At 37.6% G+C, this 16,770-nt stretch overlaps 1 protein-coding gene across 1 annotated transcript; it reads left to right on the top strand.

The window, feature by feature from the left end:
• The first annotated feature begins 1,881 nt into the window (after nt 1-1,881).
• LOC110878142 (zinc finger protein JAGGED) lies at nt 1,882-4,194 on the top strand. The gene is made up of 5 exons (XM_022126401.2): nt 1,882-2,266; nt 2,393-2,475; nt 2,696-2,821; nt 3,235-3,319; nt 3,615-4,194. Coding segments are annotated over exons 1-5 (663 nt in total). The 5' UTR covers nt 1,882-2,264; the 3' UTR covers nt 3,982-4,194.
• The last annotated feature ends 12,576 nt before the right edge of the window (nt 4,195-16,770 follow it).

Raw genomic sequence — 16,770 nt, 5'->3', positions numbered from 1 at the left:
TGAGACTGTGTATATGACCTAGCCCCTAGGCTTTGTTAACTCATCTTGACCACATTATGTTTGTTGTCCATAGAAGGCTCTTTATGGCCTAAATCAGGCTCCTAGAACTTGGTTTACCAAGCTATCCACCGCTTTACGTGCTGATGGTTTTACCAAGTGTCTTTTCAGATGTATCTCTGTTTGTTACAGTGGGGATTCGATACTTTGTTATGTATTGATATTTGTTGATGACATTATTATTACTGGGAGCTCTTCTGATATTGTTACTAGTTTAATTGGGCACCTCCATTATTAGTTTGTGCCTTGGGACAACGTTCATATTTTCTGGGTTTTCATGCCACATTTTCTGAGGATGTTTTACACTTATCTCAACAGCGCTACTTACTTGATTTACTACAGCGCCCTAGTTTTGCTAATTGTCGACCATTATCTAATCCTGTTACTTATGGTAGTCAACTTTCTGGACATACTGGTGATCCTTTATTTGACCCTACTATGTATCGGAGCACTGTTGGTGCATTACAGTATCTTGTCTAGGTACGACCTGCGATTGCTTATGCGGTCAGTAAGGTGTCACAGTTCCTTCAGACACCTACTGATTGACACTGGGTCGCTGTCAAGCGGATTTTACGGTATCTTAAAGGCACTATTTCTCATGGGTTATGTATACGTCGGTCTACTTGTGTTGATTTGCGTGCTTATAGTGATGCTGACTGGGCTGGATGTCCAGATGATCGACATTCTTCCACAGGTTATTGTGTCTTTCTTGGGCCTAACCTTATCAGTTGGAGTTCCAAGAAACATCATACGATTGCTAGGTGGAGTACGAAGGTTGTGTACCGAGCACTTGCTCATATAAGTGCTGAGTTACGATGGATTGCATCTATATTACATGAGTTACATATCACGATAGCTTTTCCACCATCTCTTTGGTGTGACAATATTGGAGCTACATATCTTGCAGTCAACTCGATGTTCTATCAACGCACCAAACACTTAGAGATTGACATGCATTTTATTCGTGACATGGTTTTGGGTGGTACTTTACATGTTCGACATGTTCCCACTAGACTTCAGATTGCAGATCTTTCGACCAAAGTATTGTCTAGTGTACTTTTGATAGCCCACGGTTCAAGCTTCACATAGATGCTCCTCGTTTAGCTTGAGGGGGCATATTAGAGTTAATGTATATATAGTTTGTATATACAGAGGTAGTTAGCTTTGTTGAGTTAGTTAGAGAGGTCAGTTGGCTGTTAACCTCTCTATATAGAAAGAGTGTATTCATTGTAATTGTAATGAGAAAAGTGATAACAACTTACACAATCTGATTTCTTTACTTAGTGATTGATGATTGAATAAAAAATTAACGTCAAATTTGCGCTCATTGTAGCAAACTAATTTTTGAGGGAAAAAGTGGATAACAGGAACATCCATGATTGATGAATGGTTTAACTGTGACATTAACTTTCAGGGTCCTAGCTTACTTTTTCACTAGGGATAAGATCGGTACAGTACGCGTATCGTTATAGAAAAGACGAGTACCGAATTTGAACAAAACTGGGTACCAATAATTACGGTACGGGTATCGGTAATGATATTTCGGTACAGTACCTGCTTTTGTACCACTTTGCTTTTTTTAATCTTTTGAGCATTCGTACATGTACCAAATATGTTAAATCGGTACGACTATAATATCGTACACGTAACAAACAAGGAGAATTAATATTTATATATATATGTTCCAAGAAAAAATATATAAACTTATATGATAAAACTAAAAAAAAGTGAGTTTCTTGATCACATGTTTGATAGATGGAATAACTAATAGTCTAAGAGAAATAGAGATAGCCCACAAATTTCGTCTCATTTAGTCATCCCAAGTCCCACCCCTACCACAACTTAAACACAACTTAGTCCCACACCACCATCTAGCTCTTGAATTCGCCGCCCCTTTTTAAGTCACGAGAACCACTGTCCCTTTTTTTCCATTTCTAGAGAAAGAGGGAGTGACAGAAGCACTGATAGAGAACTTTCAAAGAGGAGAGAAGGCCTTGGTGTGGGTAGGGGGGGATACCCTCTAAGATTTCAGTCTTGAACTGAAGTGGTCTTTATAAATTGCTTTAGCTTCACTTCTCTCATCTGAAGATTATTTGTGTGTTGTTGTAGTTTGATAGTTCTCTCTCAGAGTTATTATTAATATCATTCAAACTTCTTTCTTTCTATCTATCTCTGTCTGTGGTACCAACACCAACACCAACACCAACATGTATGTATCATATCATAGGCTTCTCCCCACAACCCCTTTTATCTGAACTATCACTCTCTTGTTGTTCAGTTTATTAACTTCAACTTACTAGTTACTCACCACCTCTTTAATTTCTCATGTTTTCAGGAGAAACCCTTTAGACCTGAACAACTTTCCTGATGATTTCACCAGCAAACAAACACTTGATGACTCCTCTTCTTCCACTTCAGGTATCTTGTCATTTATTTGTTAGAATGCAAACCCTAAAAGATCATATGATTTTACTTTTAAAAATATGTTTTCTTTTTTCAAGATTAGGGCTACCCATGTGGTGATATCTTGTGATTGGTGTTTAGATTTCAGTGTGTAGGTGTAACTGTGAATATTAAACACATGTGAGGTCCCATCATATCAATGTTGGTTTTGAATGAACTGAAATGTTTCTTATAGGAATCTACAAGAAAAAGAAAAACGGCGCAAAGGATGAAAGCGGGAAGGTCTATGAGTGCAGGTTTTGCTCCCTCAAGTTCTGCAAGTCTCAAGCCCTTGGGGGACACATGAACCGCCATCGCCAAGGTCTCTCTCTCTCTCTCTCTCTCTCTCTCTCTCTCTCTCTCTCTCTCTCCCCTCTCTCTCTCTCTCTATACATATATAATATATAAATAATATATTATATCTCTCTCTCACATACACAAAGCGAACTTTGCTTATGATTTGCCATGAAGCGTAGTCTTGTCAATCTTTTTATCTTTAAGTTCCACCCTTTCAGTGACAAAGTTGTTAACTTTTACTATTTATATTGATAAATATTGTTGGTAATCAGCTAGTAGTTAATCTTTATACATTGCCATTGATGATAACGTTAATCTTTATATCTATTGATGATAACATTTATTATAATTTATATCGAATTATACTATTTTCTGTTGGTGAATTTCAACTTATTTCTTGAAAATGTTTAATTCCTAATGTTTTGGCGATGGTCTCAGAAAGGGAGACAGAAACACTAAACCGAGCTCGGCAGCTGGTTTTTAGCAACGATAACGTCCTGCCCCCACTCCCTCACCAACTAGGGTAAGTATATCGCTTTTCAGGGTTATGATTTAGGGTTTGTCTTCTTTAATTTGCTTGAGAAAATTGAGTACATGATCAAGTAAACTCTAATGCTAAAGTTAATTTCTTTACCTTAGTTACCAAAATTTTCTCATTTCCTCTAGTTAAACAACTTTAAAGATTTAATTTTTAGACGAATATATAATAACATATGAGGCTTCTAGTGACCACTTTGATCATAGATATCATAAAATATTGGTGTCCTATTTTTAGTATATATATAAAGTTGACCAGTCATATTGATATCATAATGTAGTGGACAACCAGTGGTACATGGAGGGTTTAATCATCAAGCAGGTTGCAACATGGGCAGTACAGTTTATCCAACAAGACTCCTTTCCGGTACCTCCACCACCATGTTACCACCACAACAAGCTCCACACATGTACACTTCACCGGCATCACGCCTCACTAACCCCTACACATCCCAATACCCTCCTTCAAATGATTACTTCATTGGACATGTGTGCTCCGGCAATCCACCATCATTCACCGTCCAGAATTTGAGCGGATACGCCTCGCCACCGCCCGAGAGTACGAGTAACTACACATGTGTTGGTGCACCTGTTGGCCAAAGCTTCACACTTGCTGGAGGAAGTGGTGGTGGTGGTGCAGAAATGTAACCATCCAGTGGTTCTAGTTAATAAAGAATTTATTTTTGTGCTACTTTTTCTTGTTTTAATGTTCTTGAGTTTCTGTTGTAGGGATAATTGTCCAAATAGTAATGTAGGGTTTGAGAGTGTGAGTATGAGCAGACTGAATGCATGTGTTTGGTTGGATTTTAACCGGATATAGACTGAATGCATTGTATTGGATGATATTGTAATTGGTGTGTGTTAGTATGTGTAACCAGATATGAGCAGGTGGGACCGATAAGTTAGATTTCAACTGGAAGTCCCCAACTCCCTTTTGGATTTCAATTTTTATCTCTCCTTGCATGGGGATTGAGAATTAGACATAAATAATGATTTATTATTTTCAGTTTGTTACATGAACTGAATGATTGATGAAATATGCACTGTATAATAAAATAATACACACAATAGTTTCTTGATTAGGTTAAACTGTCTTGTTAATTATGTGTTAAATAAAAAAAGTATTTATCAAGATTTACATCACTTATATTAATCAAACACATGAAGCTACAGTTATACCTGTAGTTTCTTGGATCCAATGTAAATGTTAGACTATATGTCCAGTCTTTCTTTTTCTTTCCAATAACTTTTGTGCAATCCTTTTACTCCGAAAACAAATCATATAACCTTTGGAAGTTATCCACTACATATTCATCTTGTAAAACGTGTGTCCATATTGGTAACACATGGCATTTGGTATTTCCTCTTAACTTTCTTCAGTTGGATTTTTTATGCCTTGTGTTTCCATTTATGATTCCATTGTGTTTTTTTAGAAAATCACAAAATTAGCTATTTTTTGTGTGTTATATCTCTATAGTCATAGCAGCGATTCATCACATGTATAACAAGAGGACAGGCGACTAACAGGTCGCTAGCTACTTTCTCTCACGCAAGTGAATTTAATCCCATCACGCAGACTAAAAATTATGTCATACACGAAGCACATCTCGTGCATTATGAACAAATGTATACCTATTGTTTAAATTCAATACGCAAATTGGATTGCATATGTCTCTTCTTTGCGTATAGTCTAATATTTAAGGCATGAAGTAGGCATGGTGGCGGCTAGAGCAATCTGCAATGTGACAACAAAGGTTGGTGTTGAGTGGATTTGGCGCATATAGTACATGCTGGTGAAAACCATACTTTGATGCCTTACATGACTGTTAACCCTGCTAAACCAATGTCATTTCGGATATGGTGCGGGTCTTGTAGCAAGGGGGTAATATACCATGATCATGAGTGATATGTGTGGATATGTCTCTAGCAGGGGCATAGGATAGAAGGGGGGTGTGGGGGGGGGGGGGGGGAGGGGGTCCGAACTTTTAGCTCAGTAGTGTCCGGTATTTAGTTTTCGTATTGAATTTTTTATGTTATATACGTTTTTGACCCCCCGGTTTTATAATTTTTTAGCTATATACGTTTTCGAACCCCCGGTCGGAAATCTCAAGATTCGCCACGCCACTGGTCTCTAGTAAGCCGCATCATGCACTAGTCATAAAAAATGAATTCGGGCCTAGTGAGTAGTATCACACCAACTGCTTATTAATAGCCCATTAATTCATCATGGTGTGACCGAGATAATTCCTTTCGGCAAGGTTTCCCAATTTCTTTGTTAATCTATTGATTGTCACCGGTTAGTGGTATGAATTTTAATTAAAAATGTTTCTAAAGATCATTTCTTTTATTATTTTAATTGTCTATATTTTGATATAAATTTTATTAAAATTGGGTGGTATCCGAAATAACATATTTATTGATACTCTGAAACTATTACAAAATATATTATTTTGGATAAAATGCATTTTCGATAAAATCTATATGAAGAAGTAGAATAAAAACATAAAATGGAACTGTATATTTGTTTATTTTCAATGTTAGAATTGCATATTATTAGACAAACATTAAATTATATGTTAATGAAAATTGAAAAAGAAAAACAACTTCAATATCGAAAATTTGGTAGCAACCTAGTTATTTGTCAAACATTTTAAAGAAGACCCCATGTCATTACCATCTGTGATATTAACCTATATCTAAAAAGTTTTCTATTTATTAATATCAACTGACGATTGGTCATAGTAAATATATAAACCTAACGATTGATCAAAGCACACAAGGAAGGAGGAAAGAAAGAGGATAACATACAATTAAAAAAGAGAACAAAGTTTTTCAGCATTCAATTTCACTTAGAGAAAATAAACTTACTAGCTTAGCGCAATCAAACTAGTTGTTGAGATTGGCGAAGCCACGCCCCCCCCCCCCCAATTTTTCCGAAACCGGGGGGGGGACAACGTATATACCTATACGAAAGTACTATTCATAACACTACGCATCGATAAGTTCGGGGGGGGGGGGGGGGGGGCGGGCGCCCCCTCGGGGGTAGCCTAAGCTGCGCCCCTGGTTGTTGAGGTAACTAACATGTTCCAGAATAGACGACCTTGTTATTGGATGAACTAAAAACAAGAAAGAACAATTGTGAACCCAAGAACATATTAGGTTCTGCGTATTGTCTCGCCCTCTCTCTTTCTCTCATTATTCCCTTGCCCCTCTGATATTGAATCTTTACATAAGATATATCGTAGCACCCTGATTTGGTTACAGGCAAAACACTAAACAAAAGAATAAATGGGTTAATTATGTGGAAATTTCTATGGATTGATTAGTCCCAAAATGGAAGGTTCATTGGGGCCTCTAATCCTTACTATATAAAGAAATTACAGGAACTCTAGCCTTATTTACATCAACTTCACCAATTCTAGACAGAGAAATCGAGAGAGAGGAAGTGGGTTTTAGATAGAGAAAGCTGAAGAAGGATTCAAGATCAGGGACTCACGATTTGAAGCTTGGGATCGTTTTGCAAAGAATTAAGAATCGACATCCAAATCTCTATCTTTGATGAAAATGGGGGGGGGGGGTAAAAGTTGGTTTTTTCTCCATAGAGGTTGGAGTTTTACGTGTTACCGAGCCTAAAACCTTAGATCTTACTTCATGAAAGTTAAAGAAATGTTTTGGAGATAAAAACTTGAGATTTTTTTGTGAGAAACGGACTGAACTGGATGAATCTCCATGTTTGCGACACTTGACCATCATCATGCGACACTGTGTGAGATAGTTGGGGGCCAGCGAGGAATACGACACTGATCCCATGGTTTTTCCAATGATTGGTGACACGTGGCACCAACGATACTCTGGAGTGTCGCATGATATCGACAACAATCACTGCGACACTCTCTGTGACAATCTTGTTGCGAACAATTCCTCCAAGTAGGAGCCATTCGACTTGTTGGTTCCTTGATATTAGCCTTGGTACCTTTGTTGGAAATCTTTTTGTTGTTGCCAAAATCGGGAGGTTAGGTATTCTTTCCCGTGTCCCTTCAGTTCAAGTTAGGATGGTTCTGCCAACCTGGATTGTAAATGTTGCAAAAGGGTTGTTTTGTTGGCGGCTGGTGTTGACAAAGTCAACTTGCTCGACTTCCAAAAGCGGTACTTGTCCATCTTGAGGTGAGTTCCCGACTTCCAAAAGCGGTACTTGTCCATCTTGAGGCGAGTTAAAGCCTCTACTTGAGCGGTAAGTAAAGTAACCACATCAACTTGATATAAACTTTGTCTTGCTCTTTGGTTTGCTCTTGGATTATGCCATTAATAACTATCCATGGAGATTCCTTCAATGAAATCATAAACTTCTTGTGGCCTTTTGTTCCCAAATACACCCCCCCCGCGTAGTTTGATCAATGTTTCTCTTGCTTGATTTGTCGACCCATTGTAGAAATACGACACTTGAAGAAAAACTTTTCAAAGCATATTCTTGAAATGTTCCCACTCTTCATATAATGATTCATATTCTTCTTCTTCTTCTTCTTCGGTAAAAATGGTAATGTCATTTCTTAACTTTGCAGTCTTGGCGAGTGGAAAATATTTTGAAAGGAATTTTTGAGCAAGGTCATTCCATGTAGTGATGGAACCCGTTTATTGAGAGTTTAGCCATGCCTTTTCATGATCTTCTAGTGAAAAATAAAACATGTGAAGACGAATGGCATTAGGTATGACATTATGAAGCTTAAAGGTATCACAAATTACAATAAAATTTGCAATATGAGTATGGTGTCTTCATCAGGTAGGCCATGAAAAGTGCATGATGATTGTATCATGTGAATAACACGAGACTTGATTTCAAAGTGAAGGGCATAAATGTTCGGTCTAGTGATATAGATCCCAAAGCATCAGGTTTTGCAAATTTGGAGATGGTACAGTGGATGGATTAAGATCGATTTTTGAACAATATTTTTCTCTTAAGCTTTGGCGGAAGAATCTTTCAGGTTCGGTGAGTGGTTTAGTTATACCGAACCGAAAGGCAAGATCATACACTTCCTACAAGGAAAAAGAAAAGATAGACAAAAAATGAAAAGAAACTAGATTAATAGTTAAAAATATTTCTTCAAATTTTTTCGTGTCCCCAACGTCGCTAAAAAATTGATGGTGTTGTTTAGTAGTAATTAATTTAATAACTTTAGTACAATAGTCAAAGTATTGGCCAACCGACTGTTTCCTCAATAGTCTGAGGTCTTGCAGTCTTGACTATATCATGGATTTCACTAATTAATCTCCAGATATAACGAGAAATTAGTACAGATTCTGGCGAGGCCAGAGTTGGTACCATTCTTGCATATTCGAAGAATTTTGTTGTATACTCACGACACACATCAACCATCTTATGATTTAAGAACTTATTAGCCATTTATTCCTTTTCATGAGGGCGACATAATTTTCTTTCTGTCATTTCCTTAAATTATCCACAGTTCTTGGCATCGGCCGTGTCATTTCCTTTTTCTTGAAGAATCGTGTTCCACCATTCTAATGTCTCATCTCTAAAGAGATTAGAAACAAACATCACTTTATCTTCTTCGGCACATTTACTGATCTTAAGAATAGCTTCCGTCTTTTCCAACCATCGTAGAGCAGCCATAGTTCCTTCGTTGCCAGCGAACTCAGTTGGCTTGCAAGCTAGAAAATCTTTGTAAGTACACACGAAAGTTATCGCTTTCATTTTCTTAGGAAATGGAGCTTTGATAATATCATAATTACCTCCATTGACACTGTGGCTAAAATCGTTACTGTGATTACGCTTGCTACTCAAAGCTTTAGTATTTTCTATAGGCACGGGGTTTCTAACAGCTTCGATAATTAAAGGTATAACATCAACTCTTCCCTGGGCCATTATATTTTCTCTGTCACTTTTGTCCAAGGAGTTTTCATGATTGTTCTGGATCGATTGATTAACTTCGTTTGACATCTGAATTGCAAACATATTCCAAATATTAATATCACATAATAAGTAACAAAATAATCAAAATATCGTAAACACAAATCAATCAAAGCATATTGTTTAAACCGTCGATCATTGCGACTTATATTTTTCTTATATAATATGCTGCATATATTTTACATATACTATCACATTTATATTTACATGTATATATACATATATTAGTTTTTTTTAAACTTGAGAAAATCCATTATACATGCATATATTATAGGGTTTGTTTCCTATTCAGAGGTGATGCTCCCTTTCGTCTATTTCCAGACGAGATTTTCTCCTACATTCCAGATTCGACTTCATGCATCTATCAGTTCCTCTCCATAGTGGCGAAGCTCTGCCATATTTTCTGGGTTCATCAGGGGAAATACAGGGGGTTCCGGTTGGAAATTTGGATAGAATGGAAAAGGATTATTCATGAGGTTTTGAAATTCCTAATCGTTAGTCCACCATTCTTCCACCGGATTTGGGAGTGGTTGTTGTGGTATTGCTGGTGCAGGATTTATAGGTTCTGGGTTTACTGGCATAGCGGGGTAAAATGGCATATTCAGATTAATTTCTTCAGCTATAGGCCTGAACATCTCGCAATTTGCCAGTCGTTGGTCTAATTCCTCCCTTGATAACGGCATGGTGGTTGGGTTTGAACTTTCATCTACCGTTGTTTTTCCACTTGTTTCTCCAAGTCATTTGATTTTTGTTGCTGTTGGAATTTTCTTCTTCCTTTTTACCTTCCAATCCTATATTCTTTCTCTTATTAGGAGGTGCTTTCTGTAACGGCTGAGCCTGAAATATCAATGGTTTGTCTATATCCGCTTCATACCTGGTTTGTATACCGGTTTGTGAAATACACAAAATGCAACATATAAATCATATCAAATGAAGTATAAAAATAACCTTTTTTTAGTATTAATGTTGGAAAAAGCGTGTTTCTTTGTTTACTTTTGATTTTCAGGATTAAAAGTGCTTAAACGGACAAAAGGAACAAATTAACAGCGAAAACTAACATAAATACGAAGAAAGGAAGTTGGCACACTTTACCAACCCTCCAAGCTTCACCCAAAAAAAAAAAATAACAAACCAGAACCCACGGGCATGGGTGGTGCCCCATTCAAGATTCCCAGAGAATAAAGACAACCAGAAAACGACAAGGGACATGGGGCCGTGTCTCCTAAGCACGAGCCGTGGTCAACTCTCAGATTTGCAAATCTGGGTTCGTACAGCAAGTATAGAAGACACGGGGCCGTGTGTGCAGATGGGCTGACAAGAACATTAAATGAAGACAGAGAAGGGAAGGATGTAGAGCCGTGCCTGGTGGGCACGAGGCCGTGTGAAACTACTGTTTTCTGTTATAAAATGTGGTACTTGGCTCATTTGTAAACCATGCATTGGCAAACCACTTCTCTCACACATGTCACCACAATACCACCATCATCCATCATCCATCCTTAGAGTGTGTGTATGTGTGTGTAGTCTTGGGATAAAAGATCGATAATAAGAGTTATTGTCAAACAAAGGCCATGCTTGGCTAATCTCTTACATCACCTGGTGAAGACAAAATTATTTATGTATTACTTTTAATTTCCTAGCTTTGGTAACTTTTTTTGGGTTTGTATTAGTGACTTTAATAACTAGTTTTTTTATATTGAAGGTGAACTTTACTTAATCATTTCTTCATGTTTTGTTGATTCACTCATTCGTGTCTTTACGGTCTATATAAAGCGCGTTAACTGCCTGGAAGGGGATTAGAAGGGTGGTTGGGTAAAGTTCTTGCCTCGTTCAGTGTATAGATCCTGTGAGGACCTGATTCAAGCTTATTAGGACTTCCCTTGAGGAAGATAGCATCAAATCGGGAGAAGTAAGAACGACTTGCAATCCCTTATAAATTAACTACTATTAAAACTTTAAACCGGCCTTGCGGGACTGTATCCCTACTGACTCAGACCAATATGGCCGAGGGTAGTGTTGCCTCCAAAAGAGGGACATGCTACTTTTTGCTTTAATAACTCACTTAATTATCTTTCAATAATTCGGTCTTGCGGGACTGTATCACTGCTGACTCAGACCAATATGGTTGAGGGTAGCATTGCCTCCAAAAGCGGGACATGCCACAATAACTAAGATAATCTCTTAAAAAACCCAAAGCGAGGAAATCATCAAAGCATGCATAAATGATGAGTCGGATACAAGTGATTCTATCTTGTCTATCTGTTTTATTTATTTATTTTGTTTTTTATTTATATTTATAAAAAACAATAATTTTCTCTCTTTATTTGGTTAGATTAGACGTCGACGCTATTCCGGTATTAAAAGCTCTTGTGTCCTTGGACGACCTTGGTATCTTACCATTACTATATTACGCCAACAATAGGTGCATTTGCCCTAGCGTATTGTAGAGAGTGATAGTTTTATATCGTGTTTTATAAATTTAAAACTTGATTAAGGGGTAAAAAGGTACTAAAAATATATAAAAAATCTGTGCATGCTCCGACACGTCAGTCTGATTTTCGGTAGTATCCATATCCGTATTATTAACAGACATGTTTTGAAAAGCATCGGATAGTTCTTTAGTGCTCATACTGTTAGTCGAAAACAATAAAAACAACGAATTCCGAAAATCGAATATATATAATATTTGATTAGTATCACAGAATTCACAAAAGTTATTTCATTTAGTTCCTAACTACAAATTTTAAATATTTTCGCAATACTTAATTAACATAAACCAGTGGCTCTGATACCACCTTTTGTCACAACCCCTTACCCCACCCTGAGCGGGAGCCATGAACAAATACAAGTGGTGCCGATGTTTATTAAATTTGTCGCAGTGGAAAATTTATCAGGACCGGGTGTCAAGAAAAATATCAGAGTTTTCAAAACACTGAATTTTTCATTTCATAAGTTGTGGGATAAAATCCGTATTTACATAAAGGATTTTTCCATGAGATAAACCCTTGATTACAAAACGCATTTTATTTAGGTTTACATAGCCACTTATTTAAGCTTGAGTGCTTCATAGCAATTTTTATTTTCTTCATAGTAAATCAACTGAAACACGTTTTAAAAACATGTGATCAGCGAAAAATACTGGTGAGTTCATACAAATTTATAAAAAGACATCTTCTTATAATTACAACATTAAGAGTTTTTACATTTGTTTATATCTTACAATTACACAACGGTGTTTGTCACTCGACAATTCCGGTGACTGTGGTCATATCACTGTTGGTCATTCTCCCAACTAGTGAAGATTATCAAGTAGTGTATACAAAACCCCACATACTGGTAGTAATTTCTCAAACTATAATGACTTAATCACTATAAATACACATAGAAAACATTTAAAGTTTTGAAAGTATTTGATGAAAAGAGACTGACTCACATTGCAGATTTAGGGTTTCAATATTAGTCTTCTGGTTTAAGTCTCGGTTTCCTAACTAAGCACACAATACACACGTATTAGTGTATTAACTCAATTCAACTTTAACGATAATCACGAGATCAAAACCACAACATGATGACAAAGTATAGCCTTATTCAGGCAACAATTAAATATCCGTTGATTTGGTTTAAATCAATCAGACAGGGTACCGTACCAGTGATTCGAGTTAGCACGCTGATTACGGGCAGAGGTTTAGAACTTCGGGTATAATGGCAGTATTACACTAACATATCGAAAGAGAAAGAAAATAAGTTGAGCAACTGTGAATGCACAATGCACGTCCCTTAAATAGCTGAATTTAGGGTGTCCCCGCCCCGCGACAGGTCAAGACCTCCCGGTCGCGGCCCGCGAGGGTGTCATACTAGGGCATAGGTGGTATGATGTAACATTTATGCTCTTGTAAACATTGTACGATGTAGAAAAATATCAAATATCAATGAAATATGGTGTTTTGATCCCAATATTTATTTATTTATGTTTGACAATTTCACGTTTCAATTCTTGTTCGATTTCGAGCTCTTAATCACTTTCTGGAAAGTTATACGCAAATTGTTACGTAACGTAATTAGTTTAATGCGACAAACACTCTGGAATAGTGACACAAGCTAGACATACCCTAAATATCCTCTACATAACTTAGAAATAAGTTTTGAAGGATTCGGTATGTCAAAAACAAGTTTACTCGATCATAGGGACTATTTGTGACAAACTTCAAAAGTCTGCCAATTCTCATAGCAATGTACACTCCGGAACCATATCATAAGCTAAACATATCCTAAATACCCTTTACATAGCCTAGAAATAAGTTTTGAGGGGTTCGGTATGCGAAAATACGCTTATTTGATCATAGGGACTAAAAGCATCAAAACTGCGAAAGTATGCAAATGCGTGCATATCATACGTTCTGACCATATCCAGACACCCAAAAATTTTGTAATCACTAGAATATTATATTTTAGTGATGGGAATGCAAAAATAGCATTCGTTGCGTAATTTGGATCGTTTTCACGTCTGTTCGAGTTTCGTCGTAATTAACTGAAAAACGCGATCGTACGACCAAATGAACTGACATCCATGATATTTCCAAGAATATCTCATGTAACTCCCAGCGTCCCTAAACTTTAGGATCTTGTCAAGATTAGTCCCTGAAGTTTAGTTCATTGTCATCTTTGGTCCTTGTGGTTATGTGATGTTGATACTTTGGCAATTTTGGTGTGAATCTTATTGATACTTGATGCTTAACACTATGATACTTGATTCTTTAATCTAGATGCTTGATTTTTGAAACATAAACTATGAGACTTGATACTCAATCTAGATAGTAGACTCTTGATGCTTGATTCTTGATGCTTAATCTAGATACTTGACTCTTGATGCTTGACTCCTGATGCTTAATCTAGATACTTGAATCTTTATGATTAAACTAGATACTTAATTCTTTATACTATGAAAGCTAGATTCTTATTGTTGATTCTTGATACTTGATACTTGGACTCTTGATTCTTGAAACTTGAGAAACTATGATTCTTGACTCTTGAAACTTATTTGGTGCTTGACTCCTTAGACTTGTAAGACCTGATTCTTGGTTGAACGAGAGACTGGAAGTCTTATCACTAGCGGAATCTATGGAACTTGGAAACTTTTGGTTTGTGATGTAATCCAGATATTTTACCTAAACAATACGCAACGCAACGCTTTATCTAACGTGATAAACGAATCAAAAACGAGAACGCGGAAAGATTAGATTGGCCAGAATGGCAATCCGATCGGACAGCCGTCCGATCGGATTGTCATCCGACCATATTGTCACCCTATCGGATGACCACCCGATTGGACAGCCGTCCGATCGGACTGCCATCCGACCCATGCACACTTAACTCCTTCACACACACTCTTACCCTATAAATAGACCTGTCACATCACCATTTTCAGTGATGTGACAGCTCTGCTCGACCAAACACGCTATTCTTCTTCTTTCTCCATTTTCTTGCTGATTTCGGTACGTTTTGCATTAGATCTTTGTACTTTCTCGTTCTACACATCATCCTTTACATGATTCTCACTTGAAATCACACTTTTCACCGTGAAATCTCTCGGATCTGAGTTCTTGAGAGTGATGTCATCATGGAGGTTTGTACGAACTGCCATGTGATGTCATTCTGAGCCAGATCTAGCTCAGATCTAAGGTATTTCATGCATTTTCACTATAAAACCAAGTTAAATCTAGACTTTTTCCTATGAAACTTGAATATCATCATCTCTTTCTTAAACTGTCACTTAATTCGGTGAGAACCAGGTCTAAGTGGGACGTGGACTTGATAAATAGTCTAAGATCGGCTTGGATCTGAGTTATTACCGGTAAAGACGAGCATGGCAACGGATTCCGACATAAAACCGTCAGAAACAGACTACTGGTCGAACAAGGGTGATTCCCAACCGATCGGAGTTTCCATGCGCTAAGGAGTTTTACCGTTGTCCCAATATGTGTCGTGCCATCACCAATAAACTAGAAACTTAGAAACTTTTTATAAAAATGATGAACAAGAACAAGGGTCGCCCGATCGAGCGGCAACCCGATCGGACAGCCACCCTCTCAAGTGACACTTGCCTTCTGTCTTGAAACTTTCAAACACTTGGTAAATAAATCAAGTGGCAACTCGATCGGACCGCCGTTCGATCGAGCAGCCGTCCGATTGGGACGACCATGATACCTACCCTCGGATCGAGTGGCTATCCGATCAGATTACCGTCCGATCGGACAGCCATCTTGTTCCCTTAATTGAAGACTTCATTCAAGTGGCAACGCGATCGGATGGCCATCCTATCGGGCAGCCATATGCCTTTTCACAAATATGAGTCACCTGATCGACCGGCAATCCGATCGGATAGTCGTCCGATCGGACAGCCATCCGAATCCAGAGACCAAGTTGACACTTTGAGCAATCTCCTTATTCAACCTCGACTCTTATCCTCTGTAATCTAGTGAGGCCAATCCTAACAGAGCTCCCTTTGATCCAATAACAGTTGCGACTGTTAAGCAATCACTGTGAGTATACTCGATCCCCTTTTACTTTAAACTTTTGGGGTGTAACATGTATTCTATGAAACTTAAACTTGAATCTTTGAAACTTATACTCAATCCTATGCGTTCGTGAAACTTGTGATTCTTGATTCTGGACTCTTTGTGCTATGTGATGTTTAATCCAGAGTGTGTAGTTCCGCCTTAACAATAGTAGCGTATAGGAGTAATGCACCTCCCCGTTAGTCTTTGGGGTATTGTTAGGAGGTGACATATAACCTCCCGTTAAACTTTGGGAAAGGCACTTAACGCATTGGAAACTTGGGCTATCACTGCGTGGACTGCGACACTAGCATAGCTGAAACTATTTTGTTGCTTACACTGTGGATATGAGTTGTTTTAATCTATTATTCTATTTTCAAACTTGTATACTCGCCAATACTTTTGTATTGATATTCTAATACATGTTGCAGGCTGATAGGATGCTTGGAATGCATGGAATCCAGCTAGGAGATGCTTAGAAACGTCACCTAGTTAACTTAGAATCTTTTGAACGAATTAAACAATATTTGATGAGGATGAAATTTGATACTTGTTTTGATGGTTGTTTATGATTAGACAATTTTGCATGAAATCAATTTAATTATTATCTAAATTTCTAGTGTTATGGAAATCTCATGAGCAATCTGAACGCTTAGTGCTCGCACCCCGATGTTTCCGCCATCGGTTGGGGTGTGACAGATAGGTATCAGAGCCATAACTATAGGGAATTAGGATAAGTAGGAATACTTGCCCTAGTCTATAGTTCTAGGAAACTTGATTCTTATTTGTTGTTTAAGACTTATGCATTCTACCATATCTGCTTCCTATCAGTTCATATTCCTGTGAAACATACATGCCTTTCCTAAGGCTGACACAATATACACTTTATACTATGAAGACATTATTGCACGGTGTTTGTATTTTGCACGAGGTTCGCCCACGGGATATGAGTGACATCCG

Source organism: Helianthus annuus, chromosome 12, assembly GCF_002127325.2.
Source record: "Helianthus annuus cultivar XRQ/B chromosome 12, HanXRQr2.0-SUNRISE, whole genome shotgun sequence".
Lineage (NCBI taxonomy): Eukaryota > Viridiplantae > Streptophyta > Magnoliopsida > Asterales > Asteraceae > Helianthus > Helianthus annuus.
Note: the sequence above shows the minus strand (reverse complement) of the source record. Positions and strands in the feature narration are given on the sequence as shown.